Below are 24019 nucleotides of genomic sequence, written 5' to 3' on the forward strand. Positions count from 1 at the left end.
GCTGGACCCCACCCCTTTCAGGGTCTGGCGCGGGCGGGCTGAGCGCTGCTTAAAGAGCCGTGCGGAGGCGCGCTGGGCGTACTGTCGCGCGCACAGAGGCGGCACACGTGTCTCCCGGTTTGGGTCCTGAGTTTCACCCTAACCTTCAGGATCGAGAGATTGGGGTGGCCCCCAGACCCCCTTTGGTGTGCGCCCACCCTGGCCTGTGTGAACGTGATCCACGCAGTTCCCTGCGCTCAGGGAGCCAACTTGGCCAAGCAACTGTCCCGGGAGTGGCGCGCGGGGGGTACCGGGCACTGCGCATGCGGAGCTCCAAATTCAAACAGCTGTGTCCAGGGCTGCAGGACGGGTGAACCCGGAGTTGCTGAAATTAGGGGACTCTTTCTCCAGGAGGTGGCCATTCCAGAGCCATGGTGGACCGGGGTCCCTTGCTTACCTCGGCCATCATATTCTACCTGGCCATCGGGGCGGCGATCTTCGAAGTGCTGGAGGAGCCACACTGGAAGGAAGCCAAGAAAAACTACTATACACAGAAACTGCATCTACTCAAGGAGTTTCCGTGCCTGAGTCAGGAGGGCCTGGACAAGATCCTACAGGTGAGCCGTCGGTCGCTGAATCCCCTCACATGCACCTGAAGTTGAGGCTATAGCGGTGTTGAAGGGGAGACTGACTCCTTCCTACAAATTCAGACAACCCCCACCCCCTCAGTCTCAACCAGAGGACCCGGGGTGGCTGGAGAAAATGTCCCATTAGGTGTCAGGTTGTGTTGTCTTTCGTCTAGGGGCAGGGAGATTCCCCCACGCGCACAGTCTTGGTCAGAACCTAGTAAGTTCCGAGAGAATTTGGGGTTGACTCCAGGATGAATTGGGCCCCATGGTGGCTTAGTGTGGGTGTGCGGGTGCCTCCCTCTTTAGAGGAAGGCTGTAGGGCGGATAAAGGAGTTTATCTTTCCTTGGAGACGCTCCCGGAGTCCGGGAGCAGAGCCGGGTACCACCCTCGCGTCTCCACCTCCCGCTTCAGGGCCGTTGCCGCGCCCGCTCGACCTTTCTTAACTTGAAAACAGCAGAGGGGCCCCAGACCTGCTGTGAGCAAAAACATATCCGCCGGTCGCTGCACTTTGAGTGGGACAGGGGGCTCGGACACGTCCTATGTGTCCGGAGGAAGGCCTGTGGCTGGAATGCTCGGGACGCTCTCAGGCTTCCGTGGAGTCTTACCAAGCTGAGACAACCCTCAAGGACTCGGAATTAAGCTTTGCCAAAGTAACAGGTTACACAAACGAACACCCAAATCCAGGTAGTGCCCTTTTAGGGGGCGAGGATAGCGTGGGTGAGGGGAAGTTTCCCTGATGTTGGCTTGTGGAATCTCTTATCTGAGAATGCACACACCCAGTAGACCATTGACCTCACCACGGTGAACTTGGCTGATCATCTCAAGTGGAACCTTGAGCCAACTTGGGGTCAGAGGTTCCTTTCTGTTTCTTGAGGGCTCAGCCCCAACCATCCATCCATCCATCCATCCATCCATCCCCGTGTTTATGACCTTATATTGGTAACAGGATTATGTCCAAATCATTAAGAGATATGATCAGGTGCGTTTAATGGACATCACCTCCCACTTCTTTCCACCTGTCTCGTGTCTCTCACTTTCCAGCCTCAGTTGCCTGTTTTGTCAAATGGGAACAAACCCATCTTCATCTTTGTCCCGCCCTGTACTGTTGTTACACTGAAAACTGAGAAAACCTGAACACATCTTACTGGTACTACCTCCTAACCTCAGATGGACATTCACAGAGACATTTTAGGTGCCCAAGGCATCACGGGTTCTGCAGAGAATTGTCCTCAGGAGGTCTGTGGGACTGATTGCACTGAGTAGATCTGTCCCCCATGTTTAGGGGTTGGGATGTTGGGGGGGGGCTTGCATGATAGTGATGCTGGAGTTTCAAGGTTGGTCTAGCTGTTCTTGGGGGGGGGGTCCTGGAAAGATTTACATATCCACTGCGGGGGTGTCTGCTGCATCTGGAAGTGGTCAATTTGTGATTTCCCTGGCAATATATCTGCCAGAGTTTTTGTGTAGTTTGCCCTGGGGGGGGTTGTTTAGGGGAGGGGCAGGAGAGGATGGTAAGGCACCAGCTGCCCTCGATGGACGAAGTCTCCCCTCCCTGCTGTTCCTCCGCCATGGCAGGGGAAGGAAGGAAAGAATTCAAGGCTAAATGTGGGAAAATAAACTTCAAAACATAAGGAGAAGGGAAGGGGGGTGTGTGTGTTCAGGCGTTACGTAGCCGGGTGCATCTGGTGGGGTGGCAGCTTTATAGGGCGGGCGGTTTCCGTAGAGGATTTGAGAAAACAAAATGTCCTTTATTTTAAGGTCTTGTCTGTCAACAGACCCACCCACTCCCAAAAATAAAAGTGGACAGGTAACTTTTAGAAAAAAGAGTTTGAGCAACATCAGGTCAATGTGATTTGGAAAAGATTCTAGATGCTTGCTTGAACGAATGAGGACAGTCTATCACACACACCCTCCCCAATGTAAAAAAAAAAAAAAAAAAAGAACAACCTTGTCAACTGGGCAAATTCCCTCTTTTCAAAGGAAAAACCCAAGAAATGAAAATGGACCAATGAAAGCATTTGCCAGCCTCAGCTTAATCTGCAAAAATCTGCCTCTCTCGGCTTTCTGATCTGCTGCGACTTGGGGCGCCGCCTCAGGCCTCAGGAAATTGGTTTAAGGAAAAAAATGAAAACTCCCAAATCTTCCTTCTCATTTGGCTGCCTGGGTATTTTCCACCTGAGGTTCTGGGTTTTAGCCCTGGTCATCACAAAGCCCCTCAGTTGAAAATTCCTGGGGTGGGTGCAGAAGTTAGCTGTGCTTGGGTGGGGGTTGGGTTTACTGCTGCAAACCTGGGCTGTTGAGTCAAAAGCACCTCCCTGTGTACGCTGTAGTTGAACTGTGTCACACACAGGCACCTTTCAAGTGCCCTGCGTTCACCAACCCGGAACCCCATAGCTGTCCTTCTTGCCTTCAACACTATCTGAATAATAAACTACACCTTATTATTGTTACAGTTGTTTTTTTAAGGCAGGTCTCAAGTAGCTCTGGCTGGCCTGGAACTCTCTGTGTACCTGAGGATGACCTTGAATTCCTGATCCTTCAACCTTCACCTCTTGCTGTGAATGCAGTGCTGGGCATTTATGTATGCTAGGCAAACATTCTACCTACTGAGACACAATCGGGCTCTTATTTTAGTTGATTTTAATGAATTTTTTTTAATGAATCTATTTGTTTATTTGTGGAAGCAGGGTCTCATATGTAGCTCTGTTCTGTCCTGGGATTGGTTATGTGCGTGGACCAGGCTGGCTTCGAACTCACACAGATCCATCTGCTTCTGCCTCCCAAGTTCTGGGATTAAAGATTGTGCTTAGCTGATTTCAGTGATTGAGACAGGGTCCTGGTACGGTAGTGCAGGCTGCCTTTGAACTCATAAGCACCCTGACTCAGCCCCCTGGATGCCCCTGGAGATTATAAGCATGTGCCTAGGTGTTTGTATTTGGCATCACCAGATTTTTGGTGGCTGGTTATCCTAGATGTTTAAGTTTTTTTTTTTTTTTTTTTAAACCCAGCAAGTGAAATTAGCCTTTATAGTGCATCTACTGTATTGGACACTGTGGTTAAAATTATCCTTATTCTGTGGGGAGGCATAAGCTGTTATTTCTCCCTGGCTGGAGCACTTCCTCATCAAACCAGTTAACTTACCTTAGCCTCAATGTCCTCATCTGCAAAACGAGCAGTTTGGTCGGGCTCCAGGAAAGAGGGTATGAATAGAAGAAGCAGGAAGGCTCTCGCCGCTAGCGTTTATTGAGTTATGGAGTGCTCTCTGAGGAAGGCATCCTGCCAAGTACTTTGCCTGCTCGTTTCAGGTGCTTTCTGGTGACCTCATGCATTAAGACAAAGCAACTGACACCTAGGGAAGTTAAAGTGGCCACAAGGACCACAGCCTCAGCCTTGGGGGTGTCCCCTAAGCTGTCTCTGCTCTTGCCAGCCCACTGCAGGATAACTGCCTTCTCTAAGTGAGCTGAGTTAATTGGTTCAGCTTCCCCTTGACTGCTGGGAAATTCTATTTTTTGTTTGCCCTGGAACAGGCACACAGTCTTCTCCTGTGTGGTTGCCTGGCTGACCTGGCACTGTCTCTGTCACTAGCACCTTTCAGTCCTGCATGGCTGTTTTTGGAAGTCCCTCTTCTCTCTTCCTCAAAGCTGAGGACTGAGTTGAATGGACAGGCTGACAACTCATCCAAGTCTTTTAGGGAGAAGTTTAAACAAACGGTGTTACACATTCATACAGAGGCGTCATTTGGGATCAAGTCTACCTAGGGAGGGCTTTCAGAAGGTCAGGTCAGTGGAGAGTGGACTGGGTGGGGTGGATAGAGAGAGAGGGACACTGAGAGACCTAACTTGTGGGGTGTCTTCCTGGCTTAGCCTAGGAAGGGTCAACAGGCTTCTTGATGGGATGCCATGTCCCACTGTCTTCTGGGACTGGGATAGGGTGGCAAATCTTGTTTTCTGCTCTGGTACCCCAGAGTGAGCCCCAGGTTTCCCTAGACAGTTGATATGGCTGACCCATTCTGAAAACCCCTTGGTTCTTGATGACCACTTTCCCACCCAAACTCTAAAATTTGCTTTTTTGTTTCTGTTTGTTCTGGCATGGGAGATGGAATGTGAGTTAGGTAAGTGCTCCCCCACTGAGGTACAGGTCCCCCTCTCCGAACTTCTTACCCCACAGTCTAGGGGTGTTCAGGTATACCTCCTTTCATGGTTAAACCCTTAAATACATCCCAGTTTTGAAATTCTGACACCTGTTATAACGCCAATCCTTCCCCCCAAATTTATGAAAAACAAAACTGTAGACTGTTTAATGACTTAAGACCAAAATGTTTAAAACGAGGACTATTGAAAGGTTTAGAAAAAAAACCTTCTCTGAGCCCTACCTAGGGGAACAGAGGGTTAATATGAGCACTTGCTTTGTTTCAAGCCACAGTAGACACTGTAAGGCTCACTGGTCTCCCCCCCCCACCCTCGAGAGAGTCAGTAAGTCTTTTGAACCTTGGTCTAAGCTGGCTTGAAATCTCAGTTTAGAACTGCAGAGCTGGAAAGTGGGTACATTTGTTTTTTGAGAGGAAATAGGAAGAAAACACCCTTCCTTTTTCTTTTCTTTTCCTTCCTCCCTCCCTCCTTCCCTTCCTTCCTTCTTTCCTTGTTCTTTGAAACAAGGTTTTCTGTGTAGCCCTGAGTGTGCTGGAACTCACTCTGTACCCCAGGCTGCCTGAACTGGGACATTGGCCTGCCTCTGTCCCCTAAGTGCTGGGACTAAAAAGGTGTGCTTAGGCCGAACCATTAGAAAGGACAACCATTTCTATTTCTAATGGCTCAGCTTTTCTTAAGTTAACTTAAGTTGAAGGCTGTAAAAGCAAGCAAACAAGAAAATCCCCACAAACACCAACACTATCTCAAAAAGTCTGCCTTAGTTAACTTGTTAGAGTTTTACCAGTTAAAGTATTTCTATTAAGCTCTCTTGGGAGTTTTAATGGAGCCATTAGCATGGTTAGATGACACAGTCATGGAGAACCATGGCGTGTGTGTGTGTGTGTGTGTGTGTGTGTGTGTGTGTGTGTGTGTAAATTTGAATGCACTGAAAGGTTGGAAGTTTCCAGGAGGTGGCCTGCAGGAGGTGGTGATTGCCACCTCTAAGTATTTTCCTGGGGTTTTGCCCTATTTATAGACTGGCGCTTAAAAGAAACTCAGTTCCTTGGCTTTGGACATCGTGCCTGGCTGGCCCTGACCTGCCTTTCATCTTGAACTTGTTTGCTGTCAGATTGGTCTCAGCCTCTGTACTCTGTGTGAGTTTGTGTTTGGGGTGTGTGTGTGCAGGAGGGGAGGGAAATGCAAAGTTTGGGGAAGAAGAAGAGCTAGGCTTCTGAGAAAGAACCGTAGGAGAGTCTTTATATTGGGGTGATATAAGGTGATTGGCTAGAACTGTGGTGAAGCAGGGATGCTCCAGGGAGAAGTGAGGCAGTTAGCCATCAGGGAGCATGGGAAAAGATCTATGTCTTCCATTGTTTGCTGAGTCCCTGTGACTTGTCTGTGTCCATTCCACTCCGCCCCCCCCCCCCCCAAGCCCTGCATGGGATCTGAAGTGATTTTGGGTTTTCACACACTTGGAGTGTCTGAAGCCACATGACCAGTGTGAGGGCAGGTCACACCATGAACAACATGTACATACACCCCGAGAGTGGTTTTAGGGATTGTAGTGCATCTGCGCTGTGGCTCAACATGGGAGGTCAAGTATATGATTTTCCACTTGGGATGTCCCTGTAGTACTTACTCAGAAAGGTTTGGCTTTTGGAATGTTTTAGAGTTTTAGAGAAAGGATGGTCATCCTATTCAGGACTGTATGGACTGTTCCATGAACAGACATAGTGAACTTCTAAACGGTTATTGTAAAGAATCAAAAAGACTTGTAAGGGTGGTGGGTCTTTAATCTCAGCACCCAGAAAGCAGATGCAGGAGGATCTCTGAGTTTGAGGATAGCCTGGTCTACAGAGTAAGTACCAGGGCTTATGTAGTGAGGGCTACACAAAGAAACTCTCAAAACAAACAAACAAACAAACCAGAACCAAAAAAACTTGTATATTATTGTGTGTGTGTGTGTGTGTGTGTGTGTGTGTGTGTGTGTGTGTGTGTGTGTGTGTGTATGGGCCTGAAAAAACACACAGTATGGTCACATGGCTGAGGTCAGAGGACACACGTTGACTCTGTTCTTTTACCATGTGAGTCCCAGAGATCAAACTTGGGTTGTCAGCAAGTGTTTTTACCCACCCAGCCATTTCGCTGGCCCAAGACCCTTCTAGAGGATTTAATGTTAGGGCTAGCTTAGTGCATGTTAGACGAATATACCATACCAGTGAGCTGCTTTCTCAGCCCTGAATTTATGGTTTATTTATTTATTTGTTTTTAGTTTTTTTTTAAAAAAAGATTTATTTATTTTCTTTATACAAGTACACTGTAGCTGTCTTCAGAATCACCAGAAGAGGGCATCAGATCTTATTATAGATGGTTGTGAGCCACTATGTGGTTGCTGGGATTTGATCTCAGGACCTCTGGATCAGCAGTCAGTGCTCTTAACCACTTAGCCATCCCTTCAGCCCTTGTTTTTAGTTTTTTAAGGCAGGGTTTTTCTATGTAATTCTGGCTGTCCTGGAACCTGTAGGACTCTAAACCAAGCTGGCCGCGAATTTTTTTTTTTAATTATAGAAAACAAATATGAGGGTCTGGAGAGATGGTTCAGCAGTTAAGAGCAAGTCTTGCTCTTATAGAGGACCCAAGTTCAGCAACTGCACTGGTGTGGCACTCTAGACTTTTTTTTAGCCTCCAAGGATACTGCCCTCATGCATACCCATCTCCACACAGACACACACACACACACACACACACACACACACACACACACACACACACACACAATTAACACAAAAAGAATAATAAATCTTAAAATGTCAAGTGTACTGTCTTCAGCAGCTTTGTGTCACTGCTGTGACTCAGATCTGTGTTGATAACCCTTTCCTTTTTTAGAACTGAAACTTCCCGCTAATCTGCACCTGCTCTCACCTTTTCCACCCAGCCACTAGGAGACCACCATTATGCTTTTTGTTTATGAATTCGCTGCCCTCAAATATGTTGGGTAGATTAAACCATGCAGTGTTTGTCTTTTGATGGGAAACGGCATGGAGGTTCCTTTAAACATTTAAAAATAGTCCTGCCATAGAATGTGCTCATCGGGTTTCTGGGTCTAGATAACAACCCAATTTATTTGCATTCTATTTTGGCCTTGATGAGAACCGAACCCCAGGCTTGGCGTATGCTAAAGCAAACGGGCTGCCGAGCCACATCCCAACTGTCAACTTGATACTGGATTCTATTGTTATTCTTTTTGATGTGTGTGGCCATTTTAACCGCATGCATGTCTGTGTCTGTGCATCGTGTGTTTGTAGCAAATGAAGACGGCAGCAGAGGGTCTTGGGTCCCTTAACCGGAGTTACAGATGGATGTGGGGCGCTATGTGGCTGCTGGGACTTAAACCCTAGCCCTTCTGGAAGAGCAGCCAAGTGCACTCAACCATTGAGCCAACTCTCCAGCCCCTCAATAGGGTATTTTAAAGATCTACATGAAAGGGAGTGGGCGAGGATAGAGTGGCTCTTTCCCTTCCAAAGCCCCCAGAGAGCTATAATTTAATTTTAGCATGATGGTGCTTGAGGTGCAGCCACAGGGCAGGGAGGTGAGGGTCAGATGACAGAGCCTTGTGAGTGTAGCCAAGGAATTTGAACTCCATCAAATGTTTGCCATTTTCAAGGAGGGGAAGTGGATAACATTACAGAAAGTTCCCTCCTTCACAGACATTTACAACTTGCAAACGGTGGAATATTCTGACTGAAATTAAATTTCCGTAGGCTGAGCCACGCACTCACTTTGTGAGTGTCTGATAAGGACGCCTCCTCCTTCCTTTTAGCTTCTGGTGAAATATTGAGTGTGGCTTTTCCCAGAAAGCCCTTAGAGCCTCCAGCCCCTTCTTCACCCCGACCTCACTTAAGGTGCCACTTTTCCTGTGCAGGTCCTGGTCTGGGATCATCTACGCAAACACTCCACTCCAGGCTACCTTTCCCAGTTGTCCTTCGTGTCCTTTTGTGGAAAAGGGTAGAATACCAAGGCTCTTCTTGAAGCCTTTTGTAGTCTTAACCCCAATCCCCAAGTAAGCAGAAACCCTAACGGGGCAGAGAGGGAGCCCTCTCTTGCTGGCCAGTTTGTCTGTGCAGACAAACAAAACAAAACCGGAGGGTCTTGAGCCCTTGAGTTCAGTCTTGCTGGGGAGAGGAAATTGCACTGGAGTGGTGGAGTGAGGGGAAATGACGTGCTGAATGATGGGCCGCAGATGGCAGAGGCTGAAGGGGAAGACACAGTGCGGGGCCTTAGAGGTTTCGGTTACCATTTCCAGAAGTCTGTAGAAGAACTCTTTCTCTGGGGAATCAGACTCTGAACAAAACCCAGCCTTTATTCTCAGGGGAACCATGGTCTGCAGGAGGAAGAGCAAGAAGCCAGCCGGAGGTTGGTATTAGTGAGTGTGCCTGGAATATCCAGTCGTGCACCATGGTCTCATGGGTAGTCTCTGATTTAAGGAAGGAAAAGATGGTGAGTGTGGCTAGCAGTCCTATGAGCACTCCGTGGGCTCCTGCTTGCTATGCTAGGCAAGGGACTGGGCACATTTTCTGTATCTCTAGAACTATGGGCTAGGACGCACGGCTGTTCGCCTTGCCTGAATCTACACAGCAAAGTCAAGGGGCCGAGGCTCCATCTCCAGTCAACTAAGCCTTGGTGTTGTCCATGAGTAGTTTGTAGAACCAGTGACTAGAGCACAGGCATGGGCAAGGAGGAGGCCGTTACTAAGGATTTCCTTGGCCATGATCTGGGAGAACCATTGGCATGTACTACCTCACTGAGTCTTTCCTCAGCAAGCGTCACCATCACCTCACAGAAAAGCAGCGGCCAACTGGAACAGACCACTGTGGTGGTCTTCACTGTCAGGTTGTCTGTCTTTAGAATTGATGTGGAAGCACACCTCTGGGTGTATCCAAGAGTATTTCCAGAAAGGCTCAGCTGACCTGCGAAGACACCCTTGAATATAGACGATCTCATCACATTAGGGTCCAGACTGAAGAAAAAGGAGAAAGTGAGCTAAACTCCAGCATTCAGCTTCCCGACAGAGGACACGGTATGAACAACTGCCTCACACTTCTGCAGTCATGACTCCCCTGATGTGTACCCTCAAGAGGGAGCTCAAATAGACCCCTTTAAAATATTTTCTATCTCTTATATGCATACAAAATTTTGTACGTATGAATGTTTCACCCGTGTATGAATGTGTACCATGTGCATGTCTGGTGCCCTCCTCACAGAAGTCAGGAGAGGGCTTCAGATCTAGAACTGTACTTAATGGATGGCTGGGAGCCACCATGTCCATTCTTGGAATTGTACCTGGGGTCCCTGCGAAAGCAACAAGTGCTCTTAACTACTAAGCCATCTCTCCAGCCTCGAAGACCCTCCCTTTCTTAAGTTTTTGGTAGGTATTTTGTAACAGCAGTGAGAAAGGTGAAATGGTGCCAGGAATTGGGGGGCGGGGATGTCGTTTCTGTGATAAACCTGGCCACATGGTACGCATGAGGAATGTTGAAGAGTTTGGAGCTATAGGCCAGAGAAGTCCCAGGATGCTTGCTGTAAGCAGAAGCTTAGTGGGCCGACTTGGTAGCGTTTGGAAGACCAGAATGCTCGTGTCTTCTGTGGCACGATGGGCTGTGTGCTTTTGACCTGTGAAAGCCAGAATAAGCTCTTCCCAAAGTTGTTGTCAGATATTTGAATGCAGTAACAAGAACAGTAACCAATACAATCTCAGAGGTCGCAGCATGTCTGAGGCCTTGCGGTTAGGAGAGTGATGGCGACTGGTACCCAGTCCTCATGCTCAGAACCACTTTGCTGTGCGTTCTGTTGTGTTGATGGTCTAAGAAGCAAGAGGGGAGGCTGAGAAATGGGAAAATGCCACACAAGCCTGGTGTCTCAGAACCTTTTGGTGCACAGGGTTAAGCATTGAGGGTGGTGATGGGTGTGGCCGTGAGCAATCTGTCTTCTCCTAGGGATGCAACAGTGGTACTCCATATATCAGAGGACCTAAGTGTCAGCTGCTCTCCATACCTCCTTTCTCTGGGCATCTTGTCCCTGACCAACCCACAGACCTCATCATGCATTGCGTTCTTAATCTAGAGACTCATGGCAAAGGAGGATAAAACCCAGCAAGTCCTTCTTCGTGCTGCCCACCATTTTCTATTCCTTCCAGATAACTCAATTCACTCCTTGATAGTTATAATCAACATTTGGGACATATGTCTTCTCCCTTCCAGTGTTAAGCCTTGCTTAGATCTTTTCTCCTGGAGAAGCCTGGGTCCACATAGCCCTTAGGTGGTTGCTATGCAGGGTTGGTGGCCACATTGGGCCTTCCCAAAAGCAAGACAGTACTAGCACTCGTGGCTCTCTTGGTGGCCAGGGCTCTTTGGTTAGCTTTGCAGTATGCATTCTTTTTTTTTTTTTTTTCCTCTTACCCATCTAAATATTTAGGCTTTCTGCTGAAATATTTAGGCAGAGCTGTGTACTTCTGGCTGCTGTCACTCACTCTTCCGTGCCCTACTGTAATCTGACTGCAGCTGTTTAACCAAGTTCTTCCTACAAAGGGGGATGCTTGTCCCAAGTCTGCGAGAACCTATGTAGGACAGTTGATGGAAGGACTGGCTTGGCTCTGTTGTATAGCTTGGAGACTGTCTCTGTAGGCCACCAGGAATCTTACCAGGCTTCTCTGGGGGACTGTACACCTCAGGGCTTCTCTAGTTGTCTGAATTGACCTATACTTAGGGATGGGGGAAGGAAACCCTTGTTTGAGTGATTGTGAGGACTAAACCTGATCATAACCATAATCCTGGTCTTACTCTATACACTAGTGTTTGTGCTGTGTGACTCTGGCCAGGTTTATCACCTCATGATCATTCACCTGTGAAGAAGGATTAGAGTGCCTCTAAGTTAGACCATAAGGACCCAACAGGGTATATCTTCCTGTCCCCAGACATGTGTGATAAGGCCCAGTTCTTGAGATGTCCAGTGTGAAGGTAAGGACTTGCTTCTTGTTATGTTATATTCTCTGTGGCATGCAGCTTCTCATGAAAGTCTGATGAGGAAGAGGCCAGACCTCTCGGAAGATCAAAGTGAGGTGACTTTAGCCAGGTAGAGCTAGCCTTGGTCTCTCACAGCCTTTGAAAGAAGTGATTGGTGATCAGTGAGATGGCCCAGCAGGTTAAGGTGTTCCTCTCAAGCCTGATAAAACCTGGGAGAGAACTGACTCCTCAAAGTTGTCCTCTGACCCCGACACTTGTGCCATGACTCGAATACGCCCAGGCGACAATAAAAATTTTTTAAACGCAATAAAAAGATTTATTCCTGTGCTGGGTAGTTTTATGTGAACTCGACATGAGCTAGAGTCATTTGGGAAGAGGCAACCTCAACTGAAAAATAGGCCTCCACCAGATGACCTGGATGGAGGCAAGCAAGCCTTTGGTACATTGTCTTGACTGATGGTCGGTGTGGGCGGGCCTAGCTCATGGTGGGTGATGTCACTCCTGGGCTGGTCCTCTGTGCTATAAGAAAGCAAGATGAGTAAGCTAGTAAGCAGCATTCCTCCGTGGCCTCTGCATAAGTTCTTGTGTCTAGATTTCTGCCCTGACTTCCTTCAAGGATGAACAGTGACATAGAAATACAAACCAAATAACCTACCCTTTCCAAAGTGCTTTTGGTTGTAGTGACAAATGCCAAACCCATCCCACCTTGCCCCTTCAAACTTGCCCACCCCCAGCTCCACCCTGCCCCTTCTTGGCCATGCTTTCTTTTGTCAGTGTTTCCCCAAGCTCTTCCTGGGATGCAGGATGCCCTCATTGTGGTTGCCAAGTCCTGGTCTTCAGGTCTCTGCTGGGTGTTGGGGTTGGAAAGAGAAGTTGTGGTTTCTATGTTCAAGGAACTTGAAAGGACAAATATCCACGTCTTCTTGTAGCAGATACGAAGCACATGCTGAGTGTGCAGGCTCACTAAACATGACCACACACCACATGTGTATCTCTGTCTCTCTGAGGAGGTTGTGCCTACTCCTGGTCCTTCCTGCAGTTTCAAGAATGCCTTTGGGCTGTGTTCTGGGGAAATGTAATGTGGATGGGCTGGGGTGGGCCACCTGTATGTGTGTGTGCCCCTGCCCTTGTTTAATCTTCAGAGCCTAGCAAGGAGGAGCTCTGAGGCCAGGACTGTTTGCAGGAGAGGAGGTGCCTCTCTGGCTGATAGGGCCTATGGTGTGACAGATCTAGACCACAGCCACATTTGGCCTTTCCACCCCTTGGCCTACCACACAGGGAGGGAGCAGAAGTGTTTGCAGGGTGTTTCCTATAGCACCTAAGTGACCCCACCCAGTCTTCTAAAAAGCTTGCAGATGCAGGCTCTGTACCCTCCCTACCCTCCCTCCTGCTTACCCAGGGTCCATTCATTTGGTGGCAGAACCATTCGTTTGATGCCTTTATTCTGCCTCTTCCATGGGCCTGACATAGGGAGGGACCTTCTATCCTCCTCCCTCATAGACAAATACATGGCATCCCATTTGTTGGATTGGAAACCAAGGCCAGCTAAGGGAGTGACTAAGCTGGTGGCAGAACTGTCTCGCAGGGGTGTCTAACCTGTTGGCATTATATGCCATGATACTCGAATATATTGGGCCAAGTACGGAGCTCTCCTGGGATGCACGTGACTTGTGGGCTGCAGGTTGGAAGTTCTGGGAGAGAGGCAAATTCAGGTTAATGGAACAGAGCTGCTTGCAGGTCTGGCTGTGGGCCTTTCTTCACAGAGGTAATTCTTAGCTCATTTCTAAACACACACACGTATGTTTGATATCCTTGTGTGTCCGTCCGTGCACGGTGGTGTGTGTGAGTGTACACGTGCCATGGTGCAGCATGGGGGTTAATCCTTTCCTTTCACCCTGTTTGAGACAAGTCTTGTTCACTCCTTCGTACAGCAGCAGCTTGACTGTGAGCTTCTGGGAATTCTGTCTCTGTCTCCCATCTCACTACTCCCTCGGGTGATCTGTGAGGTATGACTCGGTTTCTGGGATCAGAACTCTGTAGCTATCCATATCCTTATAACATTGCTTTTAAGTCATAAAGGTATTGCGTGTATTGGGGGGGGGGGGTGCAGAGCCTGTTTATGTTCCACTTCTTATCCTAACCTGCCCAATATGGCCCTCCCTGAGCTCTGGGAGGCTGGCTTCCGTGCTGATGGGCATTGGCGGAAGGAAAGATAAATGTTGCTAGTATGGAAACTCCCAGTGGATGTTTTTTTCTGGGCCAGGATAGAGCCCGGGGCAGAAGGTGAGACCCACTCCCACCCTCCACCCCACTCCCCCAGGGACTTTCTCTTTCCAGTGCTGGACTCAGCTACCCAAGAATCTGCATCCAGAGAGCTGTTGGTTGGCTGGTGTCTCCTGCCCATCTCGGAGGTTGCAGGAGGTGATGTGCATTGAGGGCACCTCTCCTGGCTACAGAGAGTGAAAAACTGTAAGGCTGGAAGAGCTTAGACTTAAGCAGCCTCCTAGAGCCAAGGCCCAGCCCTTTAGAGAAAGTTACACAACCTTGTCTAAGACATCTGTGCTTACCAGGGGTGGGGAAGTGCAATGAAGAGCAATTACTGCTGGGGGGCAAGCAATTAAGGGAGGGAAGGCTTTGGGGGAAAGTGGCCTCAAAGGGCAGGTCAGTCTGTCAAAGGTGTTACTGCACCTGTCAGTGGCTCTCCTGGTTACCACCCAAGGCCTCTGGCAACAAATCCTCCTTCACCTTGGCCTGGTGGGGTAGGAATAGGGAGGGGAGCTTTTGTTGGTCTTGAGATCTTAGAATTCTTTCTGCTGATCCTGGTGGGCCTTGCAGACAGAGGACCAGAGGTCAGCCTTCCATTGGAGAAGGGGTATTCTGCAGCCCTGCATGCCTGTAGCACACACTTTGACAAAGGCCTTTGAGGTTTATGTTGTGATTCCTTTATGAGACAGGGTCTCTCTATGGTAGCCTTGGCTGGCCCTGAACTTGCCACGAAGATCTGACTAGCCTAGAACTCATTGATCCTTTTGCTTTTGCCTCTGGAGTGTTGGAATTAAAGGCATGTGGCACCATGCCTGGTGACTTTGAGATCCACGACTATAGATGACTTGGCAAGGGTGGCAGAGAGAGGCACACAGCAGCAATGAATGGTGTGAGGTAAGGATTCTTGCACACAGTTGAATACTGTAGCCAGGATTAGCCAGCTAGGTGTCTTGCTTGCACTCAGGCAAGTCTGGAGCCAGAGGGCTGAAAAGCTGCTCTTTTTAGGGACTTGCTAGGCCACAAATCACTCTTGTTTTTTTTTTTTTTTTTTTTGTTTGTTTGCTCGTTTTTGTTTTAAATAGAATCTCAGGTAGCCCAAGAGGCTTTGAGCTTGTTGTATAACTAAGGATGACCTTGAACTTCTACCCCCAGAGTGTTGGAATTGCAAGCATATGCACCACCATGACCATTTTCATTTGCTGCTGGTCATGGAACCCAGGGCTTCATGCATGCTAGGCAAGCACTCTAAACTGAGCTACCCAGTCCTCTCCAGAGCCTTGTCTTCTTCACCCTCCTGGTTGCTCCTTGCTTCAGGAGTTGTCCAGAACAATGCTCTTTGGAATTCTGATACTCCAGGAACCTTGCTTGTCCTGCCTGAATAGACTACCCTATTTTTGTTTACCACTTTAGGCATAAGTGGTTTGTTTATCACTTTAGGCATGAGAACTTTTAAATCAGGAAAACCTCGGTTATGCAAGTGCTGGCTGTCAACAGTGCCTATACCTTCAGCCCCACTTATAACACCCCCTGGGGGCCCTTAGGGTCAGCACCCGGTCATTTTTTTTTTTTTTTCCAGAGCTAAGGACTGAACCCAGGGAGCTAAATCCCCAACCCCAGCCTTCTATCTTGTGGCAAGATTGTGGGTCAGGTGACAGTCAGAAAGGACCCCATGAGAATGAATTCAGGAGCTGGAGGGAGAGTGTAATCTTTGTTTCTTTGTGAGGTGGTACCTGTCACTTCTCTTACTTAGACCCACCCTTGGGACAGGCACCTCTACGTGGCCTCCTCAGGGTTAGTGACTCGTGCCCTTCATAGGACACATAGGTTCACAAAGGCTCTAGAGAGAATCTTTAGCCTTTCCTCCGATGGTTCACATGCCACCCAGACACAGCCCTGCCAGGGACAACTAGGTTGCTTGTAGTATGCTGAGGGCTGTGTAGGAGAAGAGAGCTTTATGGGTATTTATTTTGGCCAGGGTGGCCTTTCTGTCTACTATAGGGTTCTTGCTGCTCCCGTGCCCCACCCCCTAAGCAGGATGGAAATAGGCACCTGTCCACAGACCCTGGAGTAGAATGAAGGACTGACCCATTCCTCCCTATCACTGCTGTTCAAACAAAACTCCTGTCCCCTGGGCTGTGGAATGCATCCTGCCAATGTTGGCTTTGGAAGGATGCCCTTCCCCTCCCACCATCCCTGCCCCCTTCAGAGCTGCCAAGGGGATAAGTGCTGAGCAGGCTAAGTGGGGCAGGCTGGTGTGGGAGTGTCTTGTCAGCACCCCCAAGGTAGGTAGCAGGAAGAGGGCGGCTGTCCTGATTAATAGCATTTTTCCACACATCCCATGCCCCTCTCCTAGACTCTGAACTCAGCCCTGTATGTGTTGGAATGGCCCAGTGGGTGAGGAGCTTCATTTGCTGTGTGACTGGGCCAGGCCAGTGCACTTCTCTGAGCCAAAGACTTGCTCACCAAGGCCAATTGAACAGGAAGTGCCAGTTGTATGCTCAGTACTAGTCTAAAGGGCTGTGGGAACGAAGGGGATACTGGACACTGTGTACCTTACTTTGAAGTCAGTGGGACTTAGCAGGTGTTGGGGGCAGTTACCATACAGTGCTCAAAAACAGGCAGGCACGTAGACACCAGAGGTCTTCTCAGTTAGAAAATGAATGTGGGATGGGATGTTATCCCCAGCATGATGGTATCCCCCATGCTGGGTCTGGTGGTCATCTTCCTTTGAGCCCCATCTCTCAGTACACTGCTCTGGAGTTTGTCATGCCCATTTTCTTTCCCACCTTCTCCACAGGGCTCTTGACTTGTGCCCTATTGCATCTGAAACCCAGGACCCTGTAAGGAGGGTAATGGTTAATGAACAACCATTCATGAACGGCTGGAGCCAAGGGTAATTCGTTCTCTTCCACCTGTTTGCCTACCAGCAGCCTCCAAGGCTAGATGCAGTGCTGTCCCAGGTCACCCGAGGCAAATGTCAGTGTGCCCACCTTCATCCCAGAAGATGGTCAAGGCAGGCTCTCTCCAGCAAGCACTCCACCTTCGTCCGTGCAGCAGTCTCTTGCCTGGGGCACTTTGTCTATCAGGCAGGCCCATAGGTTGCTGGTGAAGGTGTATCAGCAGCTTCCTAGGATTTTGCCTGGCATCAGTCTTTCCCACCCCCAGCAGAGGAGGTGCAACTTCAGCGTCATGGAGGGTACTTTTGGGTACTATTCTAGAAAGTCCCTGTTGCTACCTACTGCAGAGGTGTGTTCTGACATTCTTGTGAAGCTCTGCCATCAGTCCCCCCTGTTTGGTCTGCTGGGGGTCCTTATGTGTCTTTGCCTTTGTGTGTTTGGCAAGTACCTTCTCTATGTTTATAGCTCAAACTTTCAGGGGACACTAACCTTCCCGAAGCCAGTTTTCCATCTGTCCTCATACTCTCGGATACTGTCCCATGGCTCTGCTCCCACAGTCTCAACCTGTGTTTGTTGATCATCAAATTGGGATGCTTCAGCCTGGGCCATGGCATACCCCATCCAGACGGTATGGAAGCCTGCACTGCCCAGGGCATGGTGGTTTCCACTGAGTGATTTTTAAAAGTAGGTTTGAGGTTCAAGCCACACTTCAGACTTACAAAAACAAGCCGGGGGGGGGGGGATGTAAGTTTAGCACTGAGTCACAGAAACTCAATTTAAAAACAGAAGCTAGGCAGAACCAAGCTTTGGGGACTGGATTATTGATGGCTTTTTCTCTTTCTGCCTGCACATTTTCTGTAATGCAGCTGTATTGTGTTTATAAAAAAGAGCTTGATTTTTTTTTTTTTTAATGGCACAGAATGCACGTGTTTCACCCGTTGCACACCAGTTGTTTTTAAAGTGTGGGGGAAGCACAAGGTTGGTTTTAACAGAATGTCCTCTAGAGCCAGCGCCCCTTCAGTAGTCAGTGAACGGTGGAGAAGGAGAGGATCTTTCAGTTCAGTTACTAAAGTGTAACCTGCTGGGAAGCCAGTGATCAGCAAGACAAGAACTTTCTAAAACTGCGTAGCCTGCTGAGGACTAATAATGCCGTAGAGACTCAGGGCCTGGAGGAAACAGGTTTAAAGGTTTGAAACCAGGCTGGGGAGGTGGTTCCATTGCTTTAACAGTTCAGATTTCCACACCCATTTGAAAAGCCAGCCACAGCAGCGTGTGCCTATAACTCCAAGGCTGGGAAGGCAGGCCAGAGAGTTCCTGGGGCTTGTTGACCAACTCTGCTGGCCAGTCAGTGAACTCTAGGTTTATTGAGAGACCCTGTCTGAAAAATAAGGGAAAGTGATTGAGGAAGGCACGTGAACAGTGCATACGAGTGTATACACACACACAAACACACGTTCGAGCATGCACACAAGGTTTAAGACTGGCCACCTGGCATAATGCAGGCCAAAGAAGGCACATAGCTCCATTGTACAGCAGCTGGCTATTACCTGGGTTGGTTGATGTCTTGCTCAGGGGAGGACTCTTCTGGAGATCTGTGAACAAGTGGCGTCCTGACCCCTCAATGCCTCCAGTCCTGCCACATTCCTTGGGGACCCAAGAAATCTCACCCTGTGTTTGAGATTAACAGGAAACAGGAGCTCAGGCAAGAGATGAAGTAGGCTATTGTTGCCTATGGCCTGAGGCTTTAGTCAGCCTGACAGTTCAGGGAAGGCACACACATCCTAGGGAGAGATGCAGGTAGGGTATGCTTGATATAGGTTCTACAAGTGGGGTATGCTGAGCTGTGCTTTTATTTCTTAATATGATATTAAGAAATTCTCATTGAAGCTGTTAATAAATTGAATAAATGAAGAAAGTTCAGATCACATTGCTCAGTCCTTGGCCGAGTTTCAAGCACTCAGTAGCCACATGAGACTGCACAGACGTAGCCTATCTCTTAGAGTGCTGGTCTGTTTTCTATTGCTGGTAATGCAATTCCACAGATGACTTTGTACGTTGTGAAGAGGTTTATTTTGGCCCAGTTCTGGCCCATGGTCAAGGGACTGTGTCTGACAATGGGCTTCTTGCTGGCAGTGTCCTGAGGTGTGTGTGTGTGTGTGTGTGTGTGTGTGTGTGTGTGTGTCTGCTCTCTTATAAAGCTATGAGGATTCAGTCATAGGGGCCCCACCCTGATGACTTTATCCAATCCTGATCCCCTCCCTAAGGCACAGCTCTGAAAGCCATCGTCGGATTAAATTTCCACCCTCAGCATCTCACCATGGGGATTAAATCTTAGCCCATGAACCCTTGTGGGGGCGGGCACTTACATCATATCTGAGCTACAGGCGTACAACATGAGGGTGCTGGTAATATCACATACTTGAGTGTGCCTAGCTATCTCGTGTTCCTGTTCTAGGGAGGTCTGATAGTATATCAAAGACATCTTAGAAGACCCCTAGGATGGGGAGAAGGGGGGTTAGATGGGTTTTCCTTTTAAGTGGTTGGAATCTATGTCTAAGTGTTTGCCTCAGTCCTAGCTTATTCCTGTCTGGTTTACTTTGTTTTATTTATTTATTTATTTATTTATTTATTTTGAGACAAATTCTTGCCATGTAGCCCAGGATAGCTTTGGACTCGTGATTCTCCTGCTTGGGCCTCAGAGTGTCAACATAGCAGGCATGTGTCACTGTGTTTCATCGCCTTGCTCTCTTTGTGCCTTTGCTTTCCTGCTGCCAGCCTTTTGCTTTCCCTTGCAGAGGTCAGTGTGACCCCAGGGTCTGGCCTCGCTGCTTGCTTGCTGTCCGTCCTGTTCTCTGACCTCTTATGGTATCTTTTTGCCTAACTTCCATCTGCCAGCCTAGCCTCTACCTTTGCCTGGCTGCAGATCTTCCTGGGCAGGCAGTGGCTTGTCCTGCCTTTGTTTTGCCCCTTTCTGGGCACATGGCTGTGGCTCAGCAAAGACTTAAATGAATCAGTTGGCTCTGTTCTAAGCTGCATGGGACAGGGAACAGCCATGGCTCTGGTCCCACCTTCTTTGGGTTACATGGGTTGAGTGTTCGCCCTATGGGTGGGGTGCTGGTCCTTGGCTGAACAAGACATTTGCAGCAGCCAGACACAGCTGCCCCCTTTGTCCCTCTGTAGAGAGGAATGGCTCAGAGAGCCCTGGGGAGAACGGAGGTGAAAAAGCCTCCTTGTTCTCCCATCTCTCCCTTTTGTCTGACCCTGTTTTCTCTGGGATTGACCAGAAGCCTCATGTTAGAATGGGGAGGGCCAAGGGCCCAGAAGAGGGCAGGATGTGTCATAAAGTCTGATGCTGGATTGTTAGTTTTATTATTGTTGATATTTTATGTGTATGGTGTTTTGTCTGCATGTATGTGTCTGTGCACCACCTATGTGACTGGTCCCCCAGAAAACCCACGAGGGGATTGGATACTCTGAAATGAGTTAGCAAATGGTTGTGGGCTCCCACATGGGTGCTGGGAATCAAACCCAGTCTTTTGGAAGAGCAACAAATGCTGTTAACTTCCAGAGTCATCTTACCAGCCTCTAGGATAGTTTTTAAGTGACTCCTGTCCCAGCTCGGGGACTTCTGCTTAAGTAGATGTGAGAATAGATGTCCCTTCTGGCAATTCCAAGAAAGTTCTTCCTGCTGCTCTGTTGGAAAACAGCTCACGGGAGAACATCTGCTTCTCTGCTTGACCCTTGAGTGACTTGGGAATATGATGGCATTTGTTCTTTCTTCTTTTGGTCACCCTTGACAACACCCAGCCCATCTTTCCTCACAATCCCTGACATCTATAGGCTGCAAGTGTGTGGTTAAGGAACATCTATCTGGCTTCATGCTTGCTGTGGACCGTTTGTTATAATGCTGAGAGGGCTCTACCTTATGAGCTGGTGGTGAGATGTTAGTAGTTGTATTCTCTGTCTGTCTGTCTGTCTGTCTTTATCTCTTTATATGACAGGGGTTTTGTTTGTTTGTTTTTCTTTTTCTATGTAGTCCTGGCTGTTCTGGAACTCACTCTGTAGACCAGGCTGGCCTTGAACTTAGAGATCTGCCTCCTGAGTGCTGGGATTAAAGGTGTGTATTTTAAAAATGAAGAAACTGAAGCCATGATTTGGAGGTCAAGGCAGTAGCTGGCAGGGGCAGACCTGTCTGCTTGAAGTTCACCACTCAGTAGGCAGCGTGGAGGGTTGCTGCCTTCTGGGAAGTGGGTAGGGACTTAAACAATCTAAGGGTTTGTTTGTTTGCTTGCTTATGGTAGTTGCTTGAAGAAAAAGGTCTTATGTAGCCTGGTCTGTCTTTGAACGTGGGGCCCTCCTGCCTCATTCTCCTGAGTGCTGGGATTACGTGCATATGGCTCATGCCTGGCATGGAGGAACAAATGTTCTTGCTCAACAATACAGCATGTACTTAGAAGGCTGAGAGGCAAGAAGATCACAGAATCCGGGGACAACGAATTTCGGTCCAGCCTGCATTACCTAGAGAGACCTTGTTTAAGCATCTGCAACTCTTGGGAGGGCGGGGGACAGGGCACAAGCTGGGCAGGGTCCGGCTTACTTCTGGCCCTCGTGTTGGCCTCTGTCTCTGGTAAGATTCTTGTGCTATACCTGCAGAGGTTTCCATTTCCCGTTGTCTAGCTTGTCCTCGGGCCCAGGTTAGTGAGGGTGGGAGGTTTCTTCAGCTCCTACCGCAACCCTTACCTCAACCTAGCCCTTCTGTCCTGGAAGAGCCCTGGCTGTGTTTTTCCATCACCTCGGTACAAAACAGCACTGTGCTTAACCTGGTCACATCCCACACTATATTTGGCCCGTGATGATTGGTGGATGGGAGGCCATTTGTGCAGAATAGAAGAGCAGAGTTGGCTATTTTGGGTGGCCTCTCTGCTTCCCCACGTGCCTGAGAGGTGAGGCCACTCCCCCCACACACTGTTTGGGGTTCCTCTACATGTCATCCCTGTAATCAGAACATATATTTGAGAGGGGAAGCCTGTTTGGGGTCATAGTCCCTTGTATCTTATCGAGTGGTTTTGGGGTTGTGGGGTATCATGGTCTCAAGCTGTTACTCAGGTCTTCTAGCGGGTTGACTCTGGGTCTCAGAAGCCATTGAGGCAGAGAAAGCACTGCCCCTCCCCCTGACCCACGGAGGACTGTCCATGCCAAGATGCCTGTGCCCAGTTCCTGGCAGTTTCTTGTACAATTTATTCCAGAGAGGATGGAGGCCAGCTGTTGTCTGTCTCCAGCCAGTGACTAAAGTAGAGGAAATGGGCTTGGACCACAGCCGGGGGTGGGGTGGGGGGTGGGGATGGGGTCAGGTTAGAGTCAGGCAATAAGGAAAGGGTTTCGTGACAGGTGCTTGGCTCTCAGAAGGAGCGGCCGGCAGGGAGCTTTGTGGAGAAGTTGGGGGCAAGATCATGCTTGGAACATAGGTGAATGACAGCCTCTCAGACGGGTCCTGGAGGCCAGATTTGGGTGAGAAGGGGACGAGCAATCAGGCACAGTGTTTCCTGGAGGTAATTATGGCCACCTAGCACCCCTGTAGGCTTTTTTTTTTTTTTAATTAATAAAGAGGTTTACAGTTTAAACACTGGTCATCTTAAACAAATGATAATCAATGGGCTCCTTCATAACCCCTTATCATCAGAAACCCAGCCTTTAAGGATGGGTACTTAGTTACTCATTATCCAGGCTGACAGCCACAGGTGGAAGCAGGGATGTTCAGGCGGAGTGGGGAAGCTTGATACATTGTGACATTGGGACATCATGAGAGACACAGTGGGACAGAGTCAACCACACTCCTCCAAGGGTTCCAGTATAACCTGAGAGTAGCATGTGACAGGGGCCAGGAGCCGGCATCCTACTGGGGAGGCAGGAACTTGGAGACCTTTCTAGGCAGATGTGTTCAGAACAGGACTGGCTGCCACTTAGAACTGGGATGCTACAGGGACCTGAAAGCACTACCTTCTCCCCTTCCAGGGGAGCCTGAGGTAATGCTATGAGAGACCCGTGGAACTTCAGCTGCCTGGAATATCCCTCACTCAGCCCCGCCCTCCCCTCTCCACCCGGTCTCTTTCCTTCGGAATCTAGTTCCAAAGTTCACAAGAAATTGACTCAATGGGCCAGGACCTCTGTGGAGGGGGAAAGCCATTGGGGCTTGGGAGCAGATACTACCCCTGAACTAATGGTGCACCCCACCCACCTCAGCCATAGGGACAGGCAGATGTCCCAGAAACCCCATCATTTTTGGTTAATATGGAATGCTATCCAATGGGTTCTGCTTTGGGTTTAATAGTGTGAGTGACATCTGCTGTCTCAGCTCTTGACCCATTTAGGCAATATCCAGAGCGGGCCAGATAAACAGATGCCCAACAGCATGACAAAGTGTGATGAAGAACTGGTGGGAGGAAGGACCAAGGAAGGTGATGGCGGGCATGAGACCCGATTGAAGGAAGATCGTGAGTCATGGGCAGGTGCCTACAGGAACACATGAGTGGAAATCCACCAAGCTTGAGCCGCTGTCCTGATCCTCTGATTGTCAGGGTGATGATGGTCAGAGGCAGTCTCTCATACAGCCGCCACAGGCCCTCAGAGCAGAGGCCTCTCTCAAACAACCATGGCCACATCAGCTTTCCTTCCCAGTACCCACTTTCAGAACATGCATTGTACCCAGCACCATGATTCCCACACTAGCCCAAGTGGGACCATGGTCCTCCTAGTCTACAGATATGGATAATTAAACCTAGCATGATGTCAGGGCATGGCCCAGGTGACCTGCTTTTGGAGTGAGGACCTGGGATGCCTGCTCCAAAGTCAGGATCTTTGCCCTTGAGTTGCTTCCAAGGGAGGATCCCAAACTCTACACTTGGGGGCTTTGAAGTGACCGTGTTTGGCCATCTAGACAAGGGCAGACCTGGGCCACAGAGGCCAGGGAGCAAGCGGGCATGCGGCTGGGCAGCTGAGCTGAAGGTGAGCCAGCTCTCTCCTAGGTTGTCTGCTATGGATGGGAAGACCGCTAGTCAGCGGTTCCCATGGTGACCTCCTTTATAGCCGCTCAAGGTGCTGTTTTTAG

The 24019-nt window shown here is 49.0% G+C and overlaps 1 protein-coding gene across 1 annotated transcript in view; it reads left to right on the forward strand.

Moving 5' to 3' along the window:
* The first annotated feature begins 386 nt into the window (after nt 1-386).
* Nucleotides 387-24019, forward strand: part of KCNK5 (potassium two pore domain channel subfamily K member 5) — a 40607-nt gene continuing 16974 nt past the window's right edge. Inside the window, exon 1 of the mRNA XM_080926740.1 lies at nt 387-596. Within this exon, the coding sequence (XP_080782866.1) occupies nt 411-596 (186 nt within the window). The 5' untranslated portion in view covers nt 387-410. The remainder of the gene's footprint in view (nt 597-24019) is intronic.

Source organism: Micromys minutus (genome assembly GCF_963924665.1).
Source record: "Micromys minutus genome assembly, chromosome: 12".
Taxonomy (NCBI): Eukaryota; Metazoa; Chordata; class Mammalia; order Rodentia; family Muridae; genus Micromys; species Micromys minutus.